We start from the raw sequence: 17,451 nt of genomic DNA, 5'->3' as shown, positions 1-17,451 counted from the left end.
CCATAAAATGATCTAAACCAGAGTTTGACCACATTTAGCCCAACACCTTTTTTTTTTTTTTTAAAGATTTTATTTATTTATTTGACAGAGAGAGAGAGCCAGCGAGAGAGGGAACACAAGTAGGGGGAGTGGGAGAGGAAGAAGCAGGCTCCCAGCAGAGCAGGGAGCCTGATGTGGGGCTGGATCCCAGGACCCTGGGATCACGCCCTGAGTCGAAGGCAGATGCTTAACGACTGAGCCACCCAGGCGCCCCAGCCCAACACCTTTTTATATGAATAAAGTTTTATTGGAACACGGCATGCTCACTCATTTACATTTGTGTCATCCTTCTTGCTCTACTGACAGAGCCTTTAAGTAGTTAAATTGAGATCCTATACCCACAAAACCTAAAAGTATTGACTGTCTAGCCCTTTACAGTAAAGTTGGCCATTTCTTAACAATGGGCATATAAAATAGATTCCTTATGTAAAACTTCTACTGAAATGGTATTTTCACTGTAAAAGAATTTTACCATTAATAAGAATGCATTATCCTGAACTTTGAAGTTCCTATTATTTTAACTTTTACATATCTAAGATAGTACACAATTTCTTTAACATTCTTTTTGATAGAAATTCTTTTATAAATACTAGTTAGAAAAATGCATTTTTTTCCTTCAGTGGTTCTGAGGTTATTTTGAGTGTGGACATGAGGCAGAATGGACGGACGAACTTTCCCTGTTAAAAATGTTCTTGTGGAAATAAACGCTGGGTTAAAAAAAAAAAAATTCTTCCATCTAGAATCAAGTAGAATAATGTGAAATTTTGCATTTATCACTATATGAAACTATCTTAGGCAGGGGCCTTCCTTGCCTTGTTTACTACGATATTCCCTATAGCTGGAACAGTGCCTGCAGTTCAATAAATATTGGACTGGACAGATGAAAGGGTGATCTCAAGTGAAAGATGTCAAGTAACATATAAAACTGTCATCAGAACTAGTTATTCAAATTGATCAGTATTCAATTTGCATTTCTGAAGTTAGTAGCATTGAATTTGTGAACTTCAACCATAAAATATAAAGCCACGTACCGTAAGAAGAATTGTTAATCTGTTGGCTCCTGCTCGGTGAGATGGATATATTAGAGGGAGAAAAATGTGGACATTGGCATTAAACTTGGCATTAGCAGTCCAAATTATTTAATATTTCTGGGTTTTATTTCTGAAATTAAGCAATATATTGTACATAAGGCCTTTAATTCAGTGTTGAGTTACTAGTAAGGCCCCACTGAATGGTAATGTAATGCTGACGCTGATGCTGTCATTATTTGTATAATGGGAAGTACTTTATCATTTTAAATTTGCCTAATGTTCCCCTCTCTATTCTCCTCCCACCTCCGAACCCTTGCTCTGCCCCCAAATAGTGTCCCATGCAGGTCAGGCAAGCTCAGTAGAAGTCCTTTCCTTCTTTGAGCCCACTTTTTCTCCCTCCCTCCCTCTGTCCTTCTCTGGCTTGATTTAGAATTGGTTGATGACAATTTCTTCTCAAACCCCATCAACTGCTGTGACCATCTGAGAAGGATCTTACGACAAAAGCCCCTCATCCTTACATATGGAAGTAACTATCAAGTGGCGACTGTTCTGGATTTAGCAGAGTCTTTCCCAGTTTCAAGCCAAGCCCAAGCAGAGGGAGTCTTGGGAACTCAGATGGGCTAGAACAATTCCCTTGCTTCTGTCTTCTAACCTTCTTTCTCTCACTGTTCAAAAGCTGTCCAGCTTTGGGTTCTTTCTCCCTTTCAAAAGGAAAAAAATGTACTGTATTAGTCCCTGTAGGTAAGATAGAGAAGATGCAGAGTGAGAGAGAAATCGAAAGTGAGACTGTGTATATGAGTGCATGTGTATGTAGTGAGCACAATCTTTTATAAGCCAAAAGGTGTTATGATATAACTTTTTTGTACTTTATTTATAGAAAATTTAATCCTTACAGGGATTCTCAAATTGTTTAGAAAAAAGCACGAATACATTGCCATAGGTGATTTAAATGTTTAAGGTTTGAGTTTGCCGTTAGTAGACCGACTGGAAGTACAATAAAATATGGGAAATTGTTTAAGGAGACATCCCCTGCACACTTGAGTGCTCACTTTTTTCCCCTCTGAAGTTGCTTTGTTATTGCAAATTGACAACTTTGCAATTAAAGTGATTAATGATGTACCCTAGTGTTTATGGGTCTTGAGGTCAGTGAGCCCAAAGATGGCCATGCTGTGGGAAACTTAGATAGAGCTCATCTCACAGAAGAGGAACTTAAAAATCCTCCTGTTTTCTGAATGATTGTTTATGAGTTAAGTATATTAGATAGGGTTGAAGGAGTCACCAAGACATAATGAGTAATGTGAATAATCGTTATCAGTCTAGTTCTGTTGCTTAATTCCTCATTCTTAAATACCAGTGTGAATATTCATTGGCTAGTTTTTTAACTAAAAGAATATTTTTTATAAAGCAGTATTAGAAAAATGCATTAATTCATTATATAACTTAAATATAACACCATTCATTGGGTGTTCATAAGATGCAGTTTTGTTTGATTCCTTTGAATCTAATCCCTGATAGAGCCATTGCTTATATATGGCATTATGTTTCCTATACATTATTCTAACCAGGGCATCACAATTCTAGTTTCTAATAAAATCCATTATAACATAGAAATCTTTCAGCTGTGTAGCCAGAAGTTCTGGAACTGGTTGCGATGCACCAGGGATTTTTGTTTTGGATGCTACTCTCACAAAAATCAATCAGCTTTCAAAATAGATTGTTCTAGCCACACTGATGGCTTTGTTCTTTGAATTCCATGAGCTGAGAAGAGTATTGGGCCAAGGCACTAGTCTCTCACCATCATGGCTCACTCCTGTACAGTGGCTTCACACTAAGAGAAGAGAGAACAATAAGCAAATTGTTGAGCCCGTGGCACTAAGCCATTGCCAGGATCTCTGCTGGTTTGAAACACACACTACACAAAAGTGACTTGTGATGAACACCGTGATTGAAATGGAGATATATTATCCTGTTGCTTATTGCCCAGGATTTGAAGAGAAAAATGTGGGAATAATTTTTAATAATTACACCTCAGTTTTTAAAACTGCTTATCTATTTAAAAGTCTTTTAAAAATGATTCATTTTTAAGTAATCTCTGACATTTCTAAAGTAAAGGAGCAGATGCTTAGTATAATGTGTTTTTTTTTAAGAAATACAACTGTAAAAATCTTAATTTTGAGAAATAGTTTTTCTTATATATTAGAATTTTCTCAGGGAATATAGGAAATACATATTTCAGTTTGGTGAAGGAAATGGGATTGATTAAATTATTCTCATAATCTTTGAGTATCTTATTAAACACGGTTGAAGAAAGCACTCGTTTGATAAAGAAGATATTTGGTATGACAAAAGGTTTCGAGGATTGTATGGATTATAATATTTCTTTTCCTTTATTTCAGCCACTTGTAGGAGACTTCAGTAAACATTTCAGACTTACAAAGATTTACTTTCTTTACTGTTTCTTTAAAATATCATTTTCCAGAGGGTTTTTTCCCTCTCAAACACCAGTCTTAAGAAAGGTTTCCCAAATAAGTATTCTAAGTAGATTAGTATGCCATACTTCAAAGGGATATGGACAACAATCTGCAGTGTTTTCCTCTTGAGGCATTTAAAGGCTCTGAGAAGTTCTGTGGCTAACATGCTTATGTAACTTCTAATTTCCAGATATCTTTGGTAACAGAACCTCTTTTTTTGTTTTGTGTTTTGAAAAGTAGTTTTCCATGAAACATACTTTGAGAAATAGTCTTACTTGCCATAAAAGTAGCATATGTATGTTTTATAAAACAAAACACACAAAAGAGAAGAAACAAATATCATTCATAGAGAGCCTTTACTAAAATGTTAGTCTGTTTCCATCTACTTTTTCCATGCCCTGACCATACTGGATATGCTATTTTATATCTTCCTTTTTTCACTTAATATCATTAAGTAAGCATGTTATCATGCAATTCAGGATTCTTTCAAAGAATGGTTTTAATCATTGCATGGTTCATCTTGTGGTATTGAAATTAACCATTTCCTCGTTGTTTATTTAATCTGTTGTTTCCAATTTTTCAGTATTATAAGTTACACTGTAGGGAATGAATATCTTTATACATAAAGCCCTTTCCATATTTCAGGTTGTTTCCTTAGGATAGATTCCCAGAAGTTGATTAGTATGTCAAAGGGCACAAGCTTTCTTCAAGGCTTTTTATAAATAAATGCCAAATTATTTTTTAAGAGTGCTATATTAATATATAGTTTTTCCAGCAATGTGTATTGTCACAAACATTATGTATTAACATTTAAAAAAATCTATACACACTTGAGAGCAAAATTGGTATAGCTTATTTTGTTATTTTGTAATAATTAGTAAAGTTTGATTTTTTTAAAGCCAGTACTAATGCTGTTCGTTAATTTTGCAGATTTCATTTGTCATGTATTTTAATTTCTCAAACCGCAGTAGTTTTAGTGTCATAAGAGTATGTAATTATACTTAAATATACAGTTAAATAAAAAATACACTTAAATATGAGATAAATACACTTAAATACTGATCTTTTAAAATGTAATTAATGCACGTTTTAGGTACATATACTGTGTGTTAAAAATGTTTTCCCAAATATTTTTAATGTGGACAGTTTGACTTCTTTTTACTCCAAAAGCAAAACAACACGCTAAAATGAGGACCATTTTAGGGGGTGCCTGGGTGGTCGATTGAATGTCTGCCTTTGGCTTGGGTCATGATCCTGGGGTCCTGGGATCGAGCCCCGAGTAGGTCTCCTTGCTCAGCAGGGAACTTGCTTCTCTCTCTCCCACTTTCTCTGCTTGTACATACAACACACTCTCTCTCAAATAAACAAATAAACAAAATCTTTTAAAAAAAGAAATGTCAATTAAATTTTAAAAAATTAAAAAATGAGGGCCATTTTAAGTAGAAGGGTTAAAAAAATTACATGGCTTAAATTATGAGCTCCTATAAATATTCAGAGGTCAGATGAATACCTGCATATCATGTGACAAAGTAACTTTAAGGAAATCTAAGTTTCAATGATTTTATGACTCATTTGGTGGTTATTTAAATATTTAAACCCAAGGAACTAATTTTTATTGCACCTAGTGCCAGCTACTTTATTTGACATTTCATTATAAGTAAGTCTGTTTTTTCCCTACAAAATGATGTTTGTGTTTTTAATGTGTAATGGACTTGATTCTGGGATTTTGAAGGGTGTGTTATCCATTGTTTTTTCTGACTGCTTGTCTTAGTTCAGATAGTTGCACTTGTGAGACTTTATCAGAAGGCAAGCAGGGCAAATAGATTCAAGTTTCAGATTTTAAGTTCTTTCGTGAATTCAGGATTTCAAGCAGTACAGTATTTTTGTTGAATTTTCAATACATAAAGTATTTTAGGACTGTTATTATTCTGTGCTTTCTCAACAAAATAAGAGGTTGGATTCCAAAATTAAGTAAACTTAACCATTCTGAGGTTGTTGTTATTGTTGCTAACATTGATTAGGAACTAACACCTAGAAAAACTAAGGGGTTTGTTTTCACAGACAGCATATATGCATTTTATTCTGTTTGGAAACTTGGTGACTGTTAAATATCAAGTTCTTTTTTATAAGTTGTTTTTATGTCTCTAGAAGAATTCTGTGCACCTTTAAGTGTCCAGATGAAAGAGGAAACCATCCTATTATGGCAAACTTCCAATAATGTCTTGGGTGGTTTTAATAAGTAGATCCTTTGTGATTACATCTCATTGTGAAATTTCAATGAAAGGAAGATTCCACTGTTCTGTACTTGAACTTGTTTCCTTTGCTTATTATAATAACCCTATAAGCTAAAAGAGAAATTGTCTATTTTAGAGTACACATGGAAAGTTATGCAACTTCACAGAGTATAATTCTATATTGTAGTAACCGAATGTTAGCATCCATTGTAGCCTCTCATTAGGTTAGCCAATTATTCAGTCAGTGCTTGCCCTAACTAACCAAATTAGTTATTATTGGAAAATTCAGTTGCTGCTAAAAATGTTGATCGGAGTTCATTATTAGGTTATACTTATAAAGATCAAATATCCTATGCTAGCTTCTTCTGTTGGTGATCTCTGTAAGTAAAACAATTTCATGGTTTATAGCTTAAAATTGTTATCACTTATTTACCTACTATGGTTACATTTCTGGACTTTTGCACTTGCTGTCTTATCTGCAGCCTGTGTTATAAGAGGAGTCATATTGCTTCTGGCGTTATTAAACATAATATGTACCTTAATACTGGGTTAATAGCCTTTAGATTATTAGAAGCTTTCCCATTTAGTTACTATCTTTGACTGCAGCTAGTGTATTGTAATATATAAGAACTGTCAGCCAGCTGTATCCTATGTAATTTACTTACCCTAAACTTTGAAATACCTCATCTGAAAAATGGGGATAAGGATAGTTGCTGCTTCATTTATTTGTCATGATTATATGCGATAGTTGCTCCAAATTAATTATTGTTACCGTTAGTCCATGTTTACCAAAGAGATGGTAATAATACAAAAAAGCATATATCAAAAATTCTTAATTTGGATTTGGAAATAGGTTCTATGCATGGAGTGTTGCCCTTCTTATTCTCTCCTTTCCACACTCATCACTGATGACCTATAACATGCCAGGCACAGTGCTGGTATAGAGACACAGATGGGATATGGTCATTTCCTTCACTGAAATTATAGCCTAATGGAAGAACTTACTCTTTAGTTTTAGCATAACAAATATATTACCTTGCATAAGCACTTAAGAATATAAATACAAAATAAATACTCATTCGGTGACTCAATTCAGCCAGAATTTATTCATTGTCTTCACAGAGACCCAATATCCTGTGGACGTATTCCTGGATGTTAGGAGAAAAGGCAGATACTGTTAGAGACAGAGGTTCAGATTAGATATTTCAGGAACACTCAAGGATAAGAAATTCATGTTTATTATACTTTTCAGTTTTGGGTGGGGAATAACCTTAACTGAAAGCTTAAACATGGGTGCATTAGGAAACACAATTGGTGTTTGTCCTTCCTCATTTGAGTGTGTAGAAAACTAATGAATACCCATTGTACTTGTGGCATTTGAGTTACATGAGTTAATTAGTAGATGATGAATAGTCAAGACTATGAATTATGAAACTATTCTGATTATTTAATATATTAAGTTCTATAGTAATAAAAATTCCATTAATAAGATGTTTGCAAAAATTTATGGTTTTCTTTTTTCCTTTTTCTTTCTTCCCCCCCCTCTTCAGGGCATCTGCTACACCCAAGCCTGAGCCAGTTCCTGTGCAAAAGGTGTGTTTCTCATCTGGTATCACAAGGTACCACTTGATAGTACCTCCTGAATCACTGTCATTTCCATTCCTTGTCTTAGGCCATACTGACAATTTATAGTTTCAATTAAATTTTCCTTATAGTTCTTTTCCTTTAAAGATTGTTGGGGGTTGGAAATAGTGATAGTAAGGGATAGAAATAAACACATACATAATTAATGTCTGTAATTATACCAATATTATTAAAACATGATTTCTTGTGCCATGTATTATGTGTCCATATTTCTTACATTCATATTCACTTTTAATTTGCCTATCTTTATTCACATATTTTAAAGAGAATAAATAAGTGGTTACTGAAAATGAGTATCACAAGTCTTTGATAACATTTTATTAGTAATATTAATAGGTTTTTAATTACATTTTCAGAGTATTCCGGGTTAGGTTATTGGCAAGTACCTTTTTTCTCTCATTTATATCCTCAAATTTTCCCAAACCAGTTTTTATATATAGCTGGTTTATACTTTGGGGGTTTTCTCCTTAATTTTATTTTGCGTTTCTGTTGAATTACTTAATAACAATTTGCTGAGACATTGAGTTACTTCCCCCCCATTAACTTTATTATTTCTACAAGATTAATTTAGATTACTTATTTTTTTCTTAAAATAAAACATAATAGGGCCACCTTTGTAGGTTTTTAAAAGAATTTGATTGTTTTTCTTTTGGGATGGTAGGGTGAGTAGGAATTTATTCTTGAATGTCACAGAGGCTTAACCTTTTTTTTTTTTTTTAACTTCACACTTTCTTTGGGACAGGGATTTGCAAACACAAATTATGTTAATTTTAGGAGGAATTGATCTTTCTTAGTAGTTAATTTTTCTTTGACAAATGGCAATAAACATCTAAGATCATTTTTTTCCCTCATATAACTGTTAACTATTTATTTTGAAAGAGGGAAAGAATTTTTATTCCATTTCCAAATAATATCTCAAAACATTCCAGAGAGAGTAACAGGTGGATTGTTGAGATTTTTCTTTTAAGCAATATCTTCATCCAAAATAATTCATTAGAATGTGCACATTTTTGTTTTAGATGAGAAAATGATCTTTTCCTTCTGTTTTAAAAAAATTTTTTAATAGCCTTAGAAATGTGCTGTTTTTTTCTGCATGAATCAAATAATTGTACTTTGGAGAATAATTAAATATGTTTGAAAGATGGAATTATAATCAAGACTCTGGATATTTTTAAATGAATGTTTTGGTTAGTGATATTTTGTTTATTGTGGGGTGTTTAAAATTTTTTCCTTTTGGAAAATTAAAGTGTCTGTTGACACTTATGGCATTAGGCTTTTTGATAGTTTTCCTACTCTAGATCCTAAATATTTTGAAACTTCTTTCATTTTTATAAAAAAATACACTCATCATGTGCATATGTGTTATGCATGTTGGGATCAGTTGGCATGCATGTTATGCTCATTGTTTTTACCTAGAAACAAGTAAAGTTTGGGCTGCTAACATGATTGTGTTTGTCTTTTTAAAAACTAGCTGTGTGTTCTTTTCAGTGAATCTATTTTGCATGTATTTGGTGTGTTTTTGTGTATGTTTATTTTTATTTTACATAGGGAGAACCTAAAGAAGTAGTTAAACCTGTGCCCATTACATCTCCTGCTGTGTCCAAAGTCACTTCCACAACCAACATGGCCTACAATAAGGCACCACGACCCTTTGGTTCTGTGTCTTCACCAAAAGTCACATCCATCCCATCACCATCGTCTGCCTTCACCCCAGCCCATGTGACCACTTCATCACATGCTTCCCCTCCACCCGTGGCTGCTGTCACTCCTCCCTCATTTGCTGCATCTGGACTGCATGCTAATGCCAATCTTAGTGCTGACCAGCATTCATCTGCACTGAGCGCTGGTAAACCTGCAGTTAATGTCCCACGGCAGCCCACAGTCACCAGCGTGTGTTCCGAGACTGCTCAGGAGCTAGCAGAGGGGCAGAGAAGAGGATCCCAGGGTGACATTAAACAGCAAAATGGGTAGGTGGCCAAGGGTGCTTTCTGCTCTTATCAAAACTCTTCTTTCAGGCAATTTCCAGGACATAATTTAAATCGCCCTCCCCCCCCCAAATCAGTGGTTCTTTGAAGGAAAGGAGGTGAAGTTTTATTTGCTTCATTAACATGTAGCTTTATATTATATACATAGCACTTTCTGCAAGGCAATTATAGGCTAATCAAAACCTAAGTAATGCATTTTGACATGTTATGAACCATGTAACATACTACTCTGTAACTTTCTCCAAGTCCTGGCATAACATGGAGCAGCTGGCACGTATAATGCAAGGCAGATCTTGAATCTTTCTTTCTCATTTTTTCCATCCTTTTATTAGTCACCAAAAGTTTAAACAGAGTGGTTACAGTTGTGTCAGCTTATATATCTCACCCTAAGGAGAGAGGAAATGAGGAGCTTGTAAGCAGCTTTTTTTCTAGGAAGTAGTCTTAAGACAGAAAACAAATTTAGTTTTGACTCATGTCTACGTATGATGCATTAGCTTAGGTCAGATAGCCAGCAACATTCTTTTCAGATAAGCTTAAGCTAGAATTTAGTCTTTAAAAGGAAACAGTAATGACAGAACAATAGCATCAAAGGATGCTCTACAAACATCAGAAGCAAATTAGAGAATGTTTTCATTGTAAAGTTTTTTCTAAAATGAATGGCTTTACAGAAGTGGACACTAAATATATAATGTCATTGGAAGTTTTTGAAAATCTAGTCCTTATGATTTTTTTCCTTTTTGAGACATTTAAAAAAATTGGTCAGAGCGCATTTTCAGCAGCTTCCATTTATAGATGGTCGTCTTATTCTTTTTGAAATTCAGTGACCATACTTGAAGCCGAAGTCATTTTCGTAAAATCATTTTGATCAGATTTATTGTGACAAAAATGTACTTTAAAAGGGAAACAAAGGGAAATCATCTGCATGCATGATGGGTTTTACCAACGCCAGTTCCCAGGAAAATATAATTAAAATAATTGCGTGCATAGGTCCTTTCTGAGATAATCCCTTCCGAATGTTAATTTCATGTAATGAAGGGGCTGTGCTTTCTGTAGCACTGCTGCCATGGCAACTGTGGGGCTTTGAAAAAGACGGTGGCAGGGCTCCAGGCTGCTGCTGAGAGAAAGAGCAGGAGGTCTGGAAGAACAGCTACTGGTCTGAACATATGATTTTTGTGGTTGTGGGTGGCTTTTTAAAGTTTTAACGTATGTGCTGAGGCAAATTGGTGTCCTTCAAAGAATGTTATTTCTTCTTTCATTTGAGGAAGAGAAATAGTATGTAGTGTTGAGGTGTGTTTGGTTGTATTTTTCTGTATGTCTATTTTAAGACAATAGAATTTAGAGTAATCAAAGATCTTCTGAGAAGAAAGATGCTTCCTGTCAAATTGTTGGCCCCGTAGAAAACTAAAAGCAGAAGTTTACTATGTTTTTTAAATTCCAGTTTCAGTGTAAAAAAGTCCACTGGAAGAAGTGTCTAAACAAAAATATTTCTCCTTACTAACATTCCTTGAAATTCTATAAAATGGTTTTTTTTTTTTTTTAAGGGAAAAAAATCCACTTTACTGATTCATGTAAGATAGTCTTCTTAATGGAAACTTGCACAGGTAAAAGTAAATTGAGGTTATGGAAAAGTGTACTACATTAAAAACATGAAAATATGAGTATGAAGCTTAAGTTTTTATTTTATAAGTACAACGTTGATGATTAAACTTAAAGTGATTTAAAGCTTATTATTTTCAAACTGAAACCGTAGGTAGTGGTATAGTAATAGGGCCTCAATGATGGCTTTTTAATCAGTGGACATGTGATTACTGAGCACGTGCCGGTGTCTAGCACTCTGCAAGAATTCAGGGGAAGTGGGATTATTACATGTTTTGCGTCATTAACATGCAAGGTACTGCTTCACAATTGCAAACTGGGTATCTTTAAAAATAGGTCAATTTCAAATGTTATCCAGATGTTAGGACAATGAGAACTTGATTACTCTGAAAACAGTGTGGTGTCTGTAAAATTCAAACACAGATTTGCAGTCAACGTTTCTCTTACTACATTTAGATTAGAGAACTCAAAAATAAATCACACACTTTACTAGTCAATGACCTGTCATTTTGAAGAATAGGTGTTTTGTGGTATTGATGAATGCATTTCCTTCATCAGGTATCAAACTTTTTCTGAAATCGTTGTTAGACTATTTACTAATTATGTGATTAGTACATTTTTCATATTTTTATAATGCTACAAAAGATCTGCAACAAAACTCAAAGTTGAGAGTTGTGACTTTTTATTAATTACTTTTTAGTTTAAAAATAATATATGCCAGTAACCAAAAATTTAAGAGTTCAGAAGGGGATAAAGCTAAATTCTTTTCATTTTCCTCAAAGCAGAAAGAGTATTAGTCTTTAAGTGATTTAAAGTAACTGGCCAATTTGCCAATTTGATAGGTGTCTCACCCAAATTTATATGGGATTAATTAACATAAGACACAAGTATGTGTTCATTCATCATGCATTACTACTGAGAAATTGTTATTCATCGTAAAGTGTGAAATCAATTATGTTGATAGTTTTAGAAGATTTCTTAATAATACTATGTAAGTGTTCTTGTTCCTTCTTATAAATAATAATGAAGAAGGCACTTTAAGAAATTTTTAATCTTTCTTCTATATATACAAATTATTGATCTTGACTTGCTGTTTTCCTTACTCCTCTCCCTCTTTACTTAGAACAAAATGGGACTTTATATTCAGAAGGAAAGCTATTTTGCATCAAGTAGTTTAAGTAATTTACCTTTTCCCTTTCCATATGCCCTTGCATTATAATGTGCCACTGCTTTCAAGAGGTAAGTCCTTCATGTATCCTTTATTAATTTCAATTTTGTTGGACTGCAATTTCTTCTAACAGTTCCAATATGTTATTTTGAAGAACCTGGCCTTGGAAGATACAAAATATAATCTGGTAGTAATATTTTAAAATGCTTTTCTCTTTACAGAAAACACAAGTGACAAAGTTAGTATCCACAGTACTGGAGAGGAAATACGGTGATTTATATATGAGTAAACAGCATGAATGTGTCTGATTTTTGCAAAATTAATGTTTTGCAAAAAATGTTTGCAAAGAAAACAACATTTAGTCTTTTCAATAAGTTTGGTTTGCATTGCTATGTTGCAGTGAATTGCTTTATGGTAATAAATAATAGTATTTAACTTTTGCCATAAAATACATGTGGGGTTTGCTGTGTAATGGTTTATAAGACTTAATGCTTGGGGGAATGTAATTTGTATCAGTTGAGACTATTAGAAGACAAAGAGAAAGATACAAGAGAAAGCATACACATATGTACCACTAGTGAATAACATATTATATAAAACTGAATTGTTTTCCAAATTCATGTAACTAACCAGTGTTTCCCAGGTAAAGTCTCTTAAGAACTTTTTGATTTTTTCAACAATGTTGGTGAAGTTCTAGACCTCTGCATGGACAGTTGTGTGTTACTGGATGATAGAAAGTTTATACATACCTTTGAAATTAGTTAAGAGAAATAGTTATTGACTTACTAAATGTCATAGGTAATTGGCACGGACATTGGGAATCACTGTGGAATACCTTTAAAACCTCGCTTTTGTGTCTGTTGGTCTTGACGGTACACTGGCTGGTGATTAATAGCCTTAAAAATAGATAAAAATCACATTAGATAACAATTTAAATTAATGTTGTGTTATGATTAGTCTGACCATGTGCTGAAATTTATCATCACAGTGTATATTAGAATTGGAAATACATAATATTTAACTATATTAGGCACACCAGAGAATTAACAATCAAATTATTAGAACAACTTTATTCCAGTATGGCTGTGGTTCCACTAACTGAATAGTTCATGTTACATACACATAGGAATATAGCACACCAGTGTACTAGTGAAAGATCTCCAAGCCCTAATTTATTACTTAAATTCTTATACACAAAGATTTTTGACTAGTTACTAGATTCCAGTATAACAAACAGTTTGACTTGTAAAGGGGAAAAATTAGGCCATGGAAAAATAAATTTAAGCATGTTGGTTGAATATATATACTTCTTTAAATTCAAGATTCAGATTCATTAATTTATTAAGTACTACTATCCATTGTGCTAGGTGTTTCTAAATGCATTATGTGATTTAATTCTCATTTGAACTTTGAATACTGAGAGGTTACTTAATTTTTGCAAGTCATGCATCTTGTAAGTATTAAGATTCAGGCTTAGATTTTTTTTTGAAGCCAGTTTGACGTGCCTTCCTCTGCATCACACTTGTGACCCTGATTTATTTCTGTTACTTTGAACTGGTATTTGTTTTTAAATGGGTTGAGGGAGTATGAATGAATAATGTGCATAAACTACAGTTGGGTTTGATAGTACTTTTTTTTTTTAAAAAAAAACGTATCAGTTAGGGGATCTATCCTAACAACAAATCTGTGTTTGTATGGTTTTCAGAGTTCCTTTAAATATATTAAACATATGCCCTTACAAGAAGTCTGAAAGAAAAAGAAATTGTAATCCATTTCACTGTTCAGAAAGGAGAGGCTTCTGTAGATTGCACATTATCCAGGGCATGGGGCAAAGTGGACAGCATAGCCAGGGTGTGAAGCCAGGTCTTCTCATTGTCACATTGGCACAAATGCCATTTCAGTGTATGATGGGCCATTCCACTTGGACATATTTTCTGAAATGCTTGGAAATATTTGTTCGATATATACAGATCAGCATCTTTAGGTTGAAACCAATCAAGTCTCCACTTGTTGCCACTCACTACACCATAGACGGTTTCTCTCACAACTTCATGTTGATATGAAACTTTTCCCCGAAACCTGAAAATGTTTAAATATGTATCTAAAATTCTGTTCAGGGGAGGTTACTTTGAAAAACTATTTCTCTGCTATTTAAAATAGCAGCACAGAGGAAAGTATGCTTTGCATTGTGGCTAGAGCAGAGTAAATATCAGTAAATATTGAAATCAACTTACTCCTGCATCCCACCGCCATTCAGTGAACTCAGCCCTCTAGAGAGTTTATGAAACTGACTTTGATATATATGTAGGAAATACAGCTACACTGAACAGTCTTAGTATTAAAACTGGTAGGCAGTTTTTGTCACTATGTTCATAATGAATTAGTAGTTACTCTGACTAAAACTTCATTTCAGAATTAATTCAGCAGTGTGTTGACAAACTATGTAGAGTTTATACTTCAATCTGCTCTATCCATAATGGCATATAAATAATTTGTCTTTAATGATTGTACAGTTAATAGGCTGTGTGAATGAATTATGTTTTGAGATTTTCTTTCTTCAGATGTTATTAATGTAGTTCCTTTACTATGTCATATCAGACACGCCTTTTTGGGTAATAATTAAGTCACTGATAGTACAAAAGCATGAGTTCCTACAAATCAGTTCTAAACTTACTTGGATTTGCTTGTGAGTAAGAGTGGTAATGACGGACAGAGAAGAGTATGAAAATTAAGTGGTAGCCCATTATTTATGATCCAGTACGCTTCCTATATTTCCCATTATAATCACATTTTTAAAAAATAAGCGAAAAATCAAACAGAATGTTATTTCTTCATAACATTTGTTTCAGCATGTTTTTCATGCTTTTTAGGTTGTTATCTTACTCCCAGTTAACATACAGTTTCAGATGTACAATATAATGATCTGGGGGGGGGCGGTTAAGTTTTTATTTTAATGATTCGGGATAATTTTTGTGAGAAGATTACATTTGCTATTAATATATACTTCACATATTATGTGAGTGAAAGACTTTCTCCTATTCTGCTCTGATTTTAAGTGATTCTAAAATGTTCTGTTTCTACATATTACATCCAATAATTATTTTATTCTCTGCCTTTTTTAAGGATTATAATAGGAATTTGGATTCATGATAAAATGAATTAAATAAAGGGATATTTTTAAATAGTAGATCTTCTCTGTTAACAGTATACAGAATTTTGACTAACATTTTTTCAGTTTTGTCTGTGTTTACATTTTTATTTTGAAGCATGTTGTTTTGTGTAATATCTTCATGTAAATTCATTGTTTTGAATTTCATTATTTCATTTTTTATTTTCTTCTTTTTTCTTTCCCTTTTCTTTCCCTTTTCTTTCATTTTTCTTTCCCTTTTCTTTCTTTTTTCTCTCCCCGCCTTTTTTTATTGGCCTCATATTTGTCCATTTTCCATTATCCTGGGGAACATCAATGTCTTCTCTACTCTTTTACATATTTTTTGTGTGTATTATTCCTCCTTCAGTAACCCTGGCACCGTGTAAGTACCTAATCAGTGGTTCCTTTTGTAATTTTCATCATTGTCTCTCTTTAACTTTCCATCTTACTTTCAATTTAATACCACCAGCAGACTTGTTTAGCATCTTCTCCATGCAAGAATTTTCAAATTTGTTAAGGAGCCTACGAAACATGTTTTTCATGCTAAATAACTTCATATAAATCAGTGGGTGTGTTTTCCACTTTGGCAGTGGAAAAAAGTAGTAAGCTGAACCTTCAAGGAGATAGATAAGTATTGTAGACCGTGTATACTGGAGTTAGAGACAGAGTTTGGGCCTCTCTTGTTTAGTATTTTTTTTTAATTTGAATAAAGTTGCTAATTGTGAATATCTATATTTTGAAACAAATTATTTGCTTTTGATAGTTAAATTTATGTTTGATCTCAAATATATTTTTAAAAATAAAATCATTGAGATGACTCTCTTCATCATAGTCATCAGAGTTTAGAGTGTCAGAGCCTGAAAAGCTAAGTAAATGTTTAGAAACTTCATATCAATTAACACAAGGCCTTAAGCTATGGTGAATTTCAGAGAGTTCAAAGTGTACCATGCTTTTTGCACGTATGTCATGGCTAAAATGTATTCTTAGGTGGTGTCATTTATTATTCTTGGTGTACTTATTCTTAGCTTGACACCACCATTTTGTATATTTACAGACCAAACCTTTTGTAGAAAATAAAACAGTCTTATAGTTGAAATTGGCACCATTTAAGAGTAAAGTACATTCACTAATTATAGAGAAACTTTAAGTTTAGTAGCTAAATATGAAGTTTTTGAAGTAATTGCATAAAATAAAGAGTTGTCTTTTAGGAAATTTTATCTTCTAAATGTAGTACGTTTATGAAGTACTCTACCTATTCTAATTTTTTAAAATTCTCTTTTAAAAAGGATTAGATTTTTAATAAAAGTAATTAGTAATTAATAGTAAAATACTAGATATTTCACTTCTGGAATCTTAAAATTTTACCATAAACTATAAATATTTTGTGTGTAAATATTATTTATTCTCTTATTTATATTTCAAGGTTTATTTATTTATTTGAGGAAAAGAGCATGGGGACAGGGGCAGAGGGAGAGAATCTCAAGCAGATTCCCACTGAGCGTGGAGCCCCAGTGTGGCTCCATGAGATTTTGACCTGAACCTGAGCAGAAACCAAGAGTCACACACTTAACCACTGAGCCATCCAGGAGCCCGTATTTTGTTCTTTATATATACGGATGACCCATAGTCTTAAAATATGCATTACAAGTAATGTTTTCAGTGATCATAAAAGAACATATCATGTGATCATTACTGTGCATTAAGTACTTTGGAAAACACTTTACATACATTATTGATCTTATTTATTCCTCAGAACAACTCTTTAGTTAGATGCAATCCCCTTTTCTCAGATGGGTAAAATCAAGATTTGGAGAAGTTAAATGACTTGGGTAAAACACACAGTAAGTGAAGGATGTCATGAGTGAAACTATTACCTGTCTGTTTTTAGAGCCAGTATCAATGTTAATCCTATCATGTTGGTCACTGGGCAAAAACTCTCCTGGTATACTGAGACTGTTTTGGTATTGTAACTATTAAAATGACAACAGTCCAGTGGCATTCTGATAGTACTGTGATTTTCTAGCAATGAGTTACACCCAGGAAGTGTTGCCACCCACATCTGATACTCTTTGAGCACTTTCTCTGCTTGGATTTTATGGCAATAGTCTGCTAGTCCAGACTTAGGCTCCTTTTTC

General features: G+C 33.4%; 1 protein-coding gene across 9 annotated transcripts in view; it reads left to right on the top strand.

Moving 5' to 3' along the window:
• The window catches only part of PDLIM5 (PDZ and LIM domain 5), a 200,163-nt gene that overhangs the window by 102,849 nt on the left and 79,863 nt on the right, over positions 1-17,451 (top strand). For 5 of the 9 annotated variants that reach the window (XM_040625130.1, XM_040625129.1, XM_040625131.1 and 2 more), the window contains exons 4-5: positions 7,326-7,368; positions 8,968-9,386. In XM_040625130.1, coding sequence (XP_040481064.1) covers positions 7,326-7,368; positions 8,968-9,386 — 462 coding nt within the window. The remainder of the gene's footprint in view (positions 1-7,325; positions 7,369-8,967; positions 9,387-17,451) is intronic. The other 4 variants (XM_040625137.1, XM_040625132.1, XM_040625133.1 and 1 more) reach the window with 1 other exon arrangement.

Source organism: Ursus maritimus, unplaced genomic scaffold (assembly GCF_017311325.1).
Source record: "Ursus maritimus isolate PB19 unplaced genomic scaffold, ASM1731132v1 scaffold_8, whole genome shotgun sequence".
In the NCBI taxonomy this organism is placed as follows: Eukaryota; Metazoa; Chordata; class Mammalia; order Carnivora; family Ursidae; genus Ursus; species Ursus maritimus.
The sequence above is the reverse complement of the archived record's forward strand: the minus strand, read 5'-3'. Positions and strand labels throughout refer to the sequence as shown.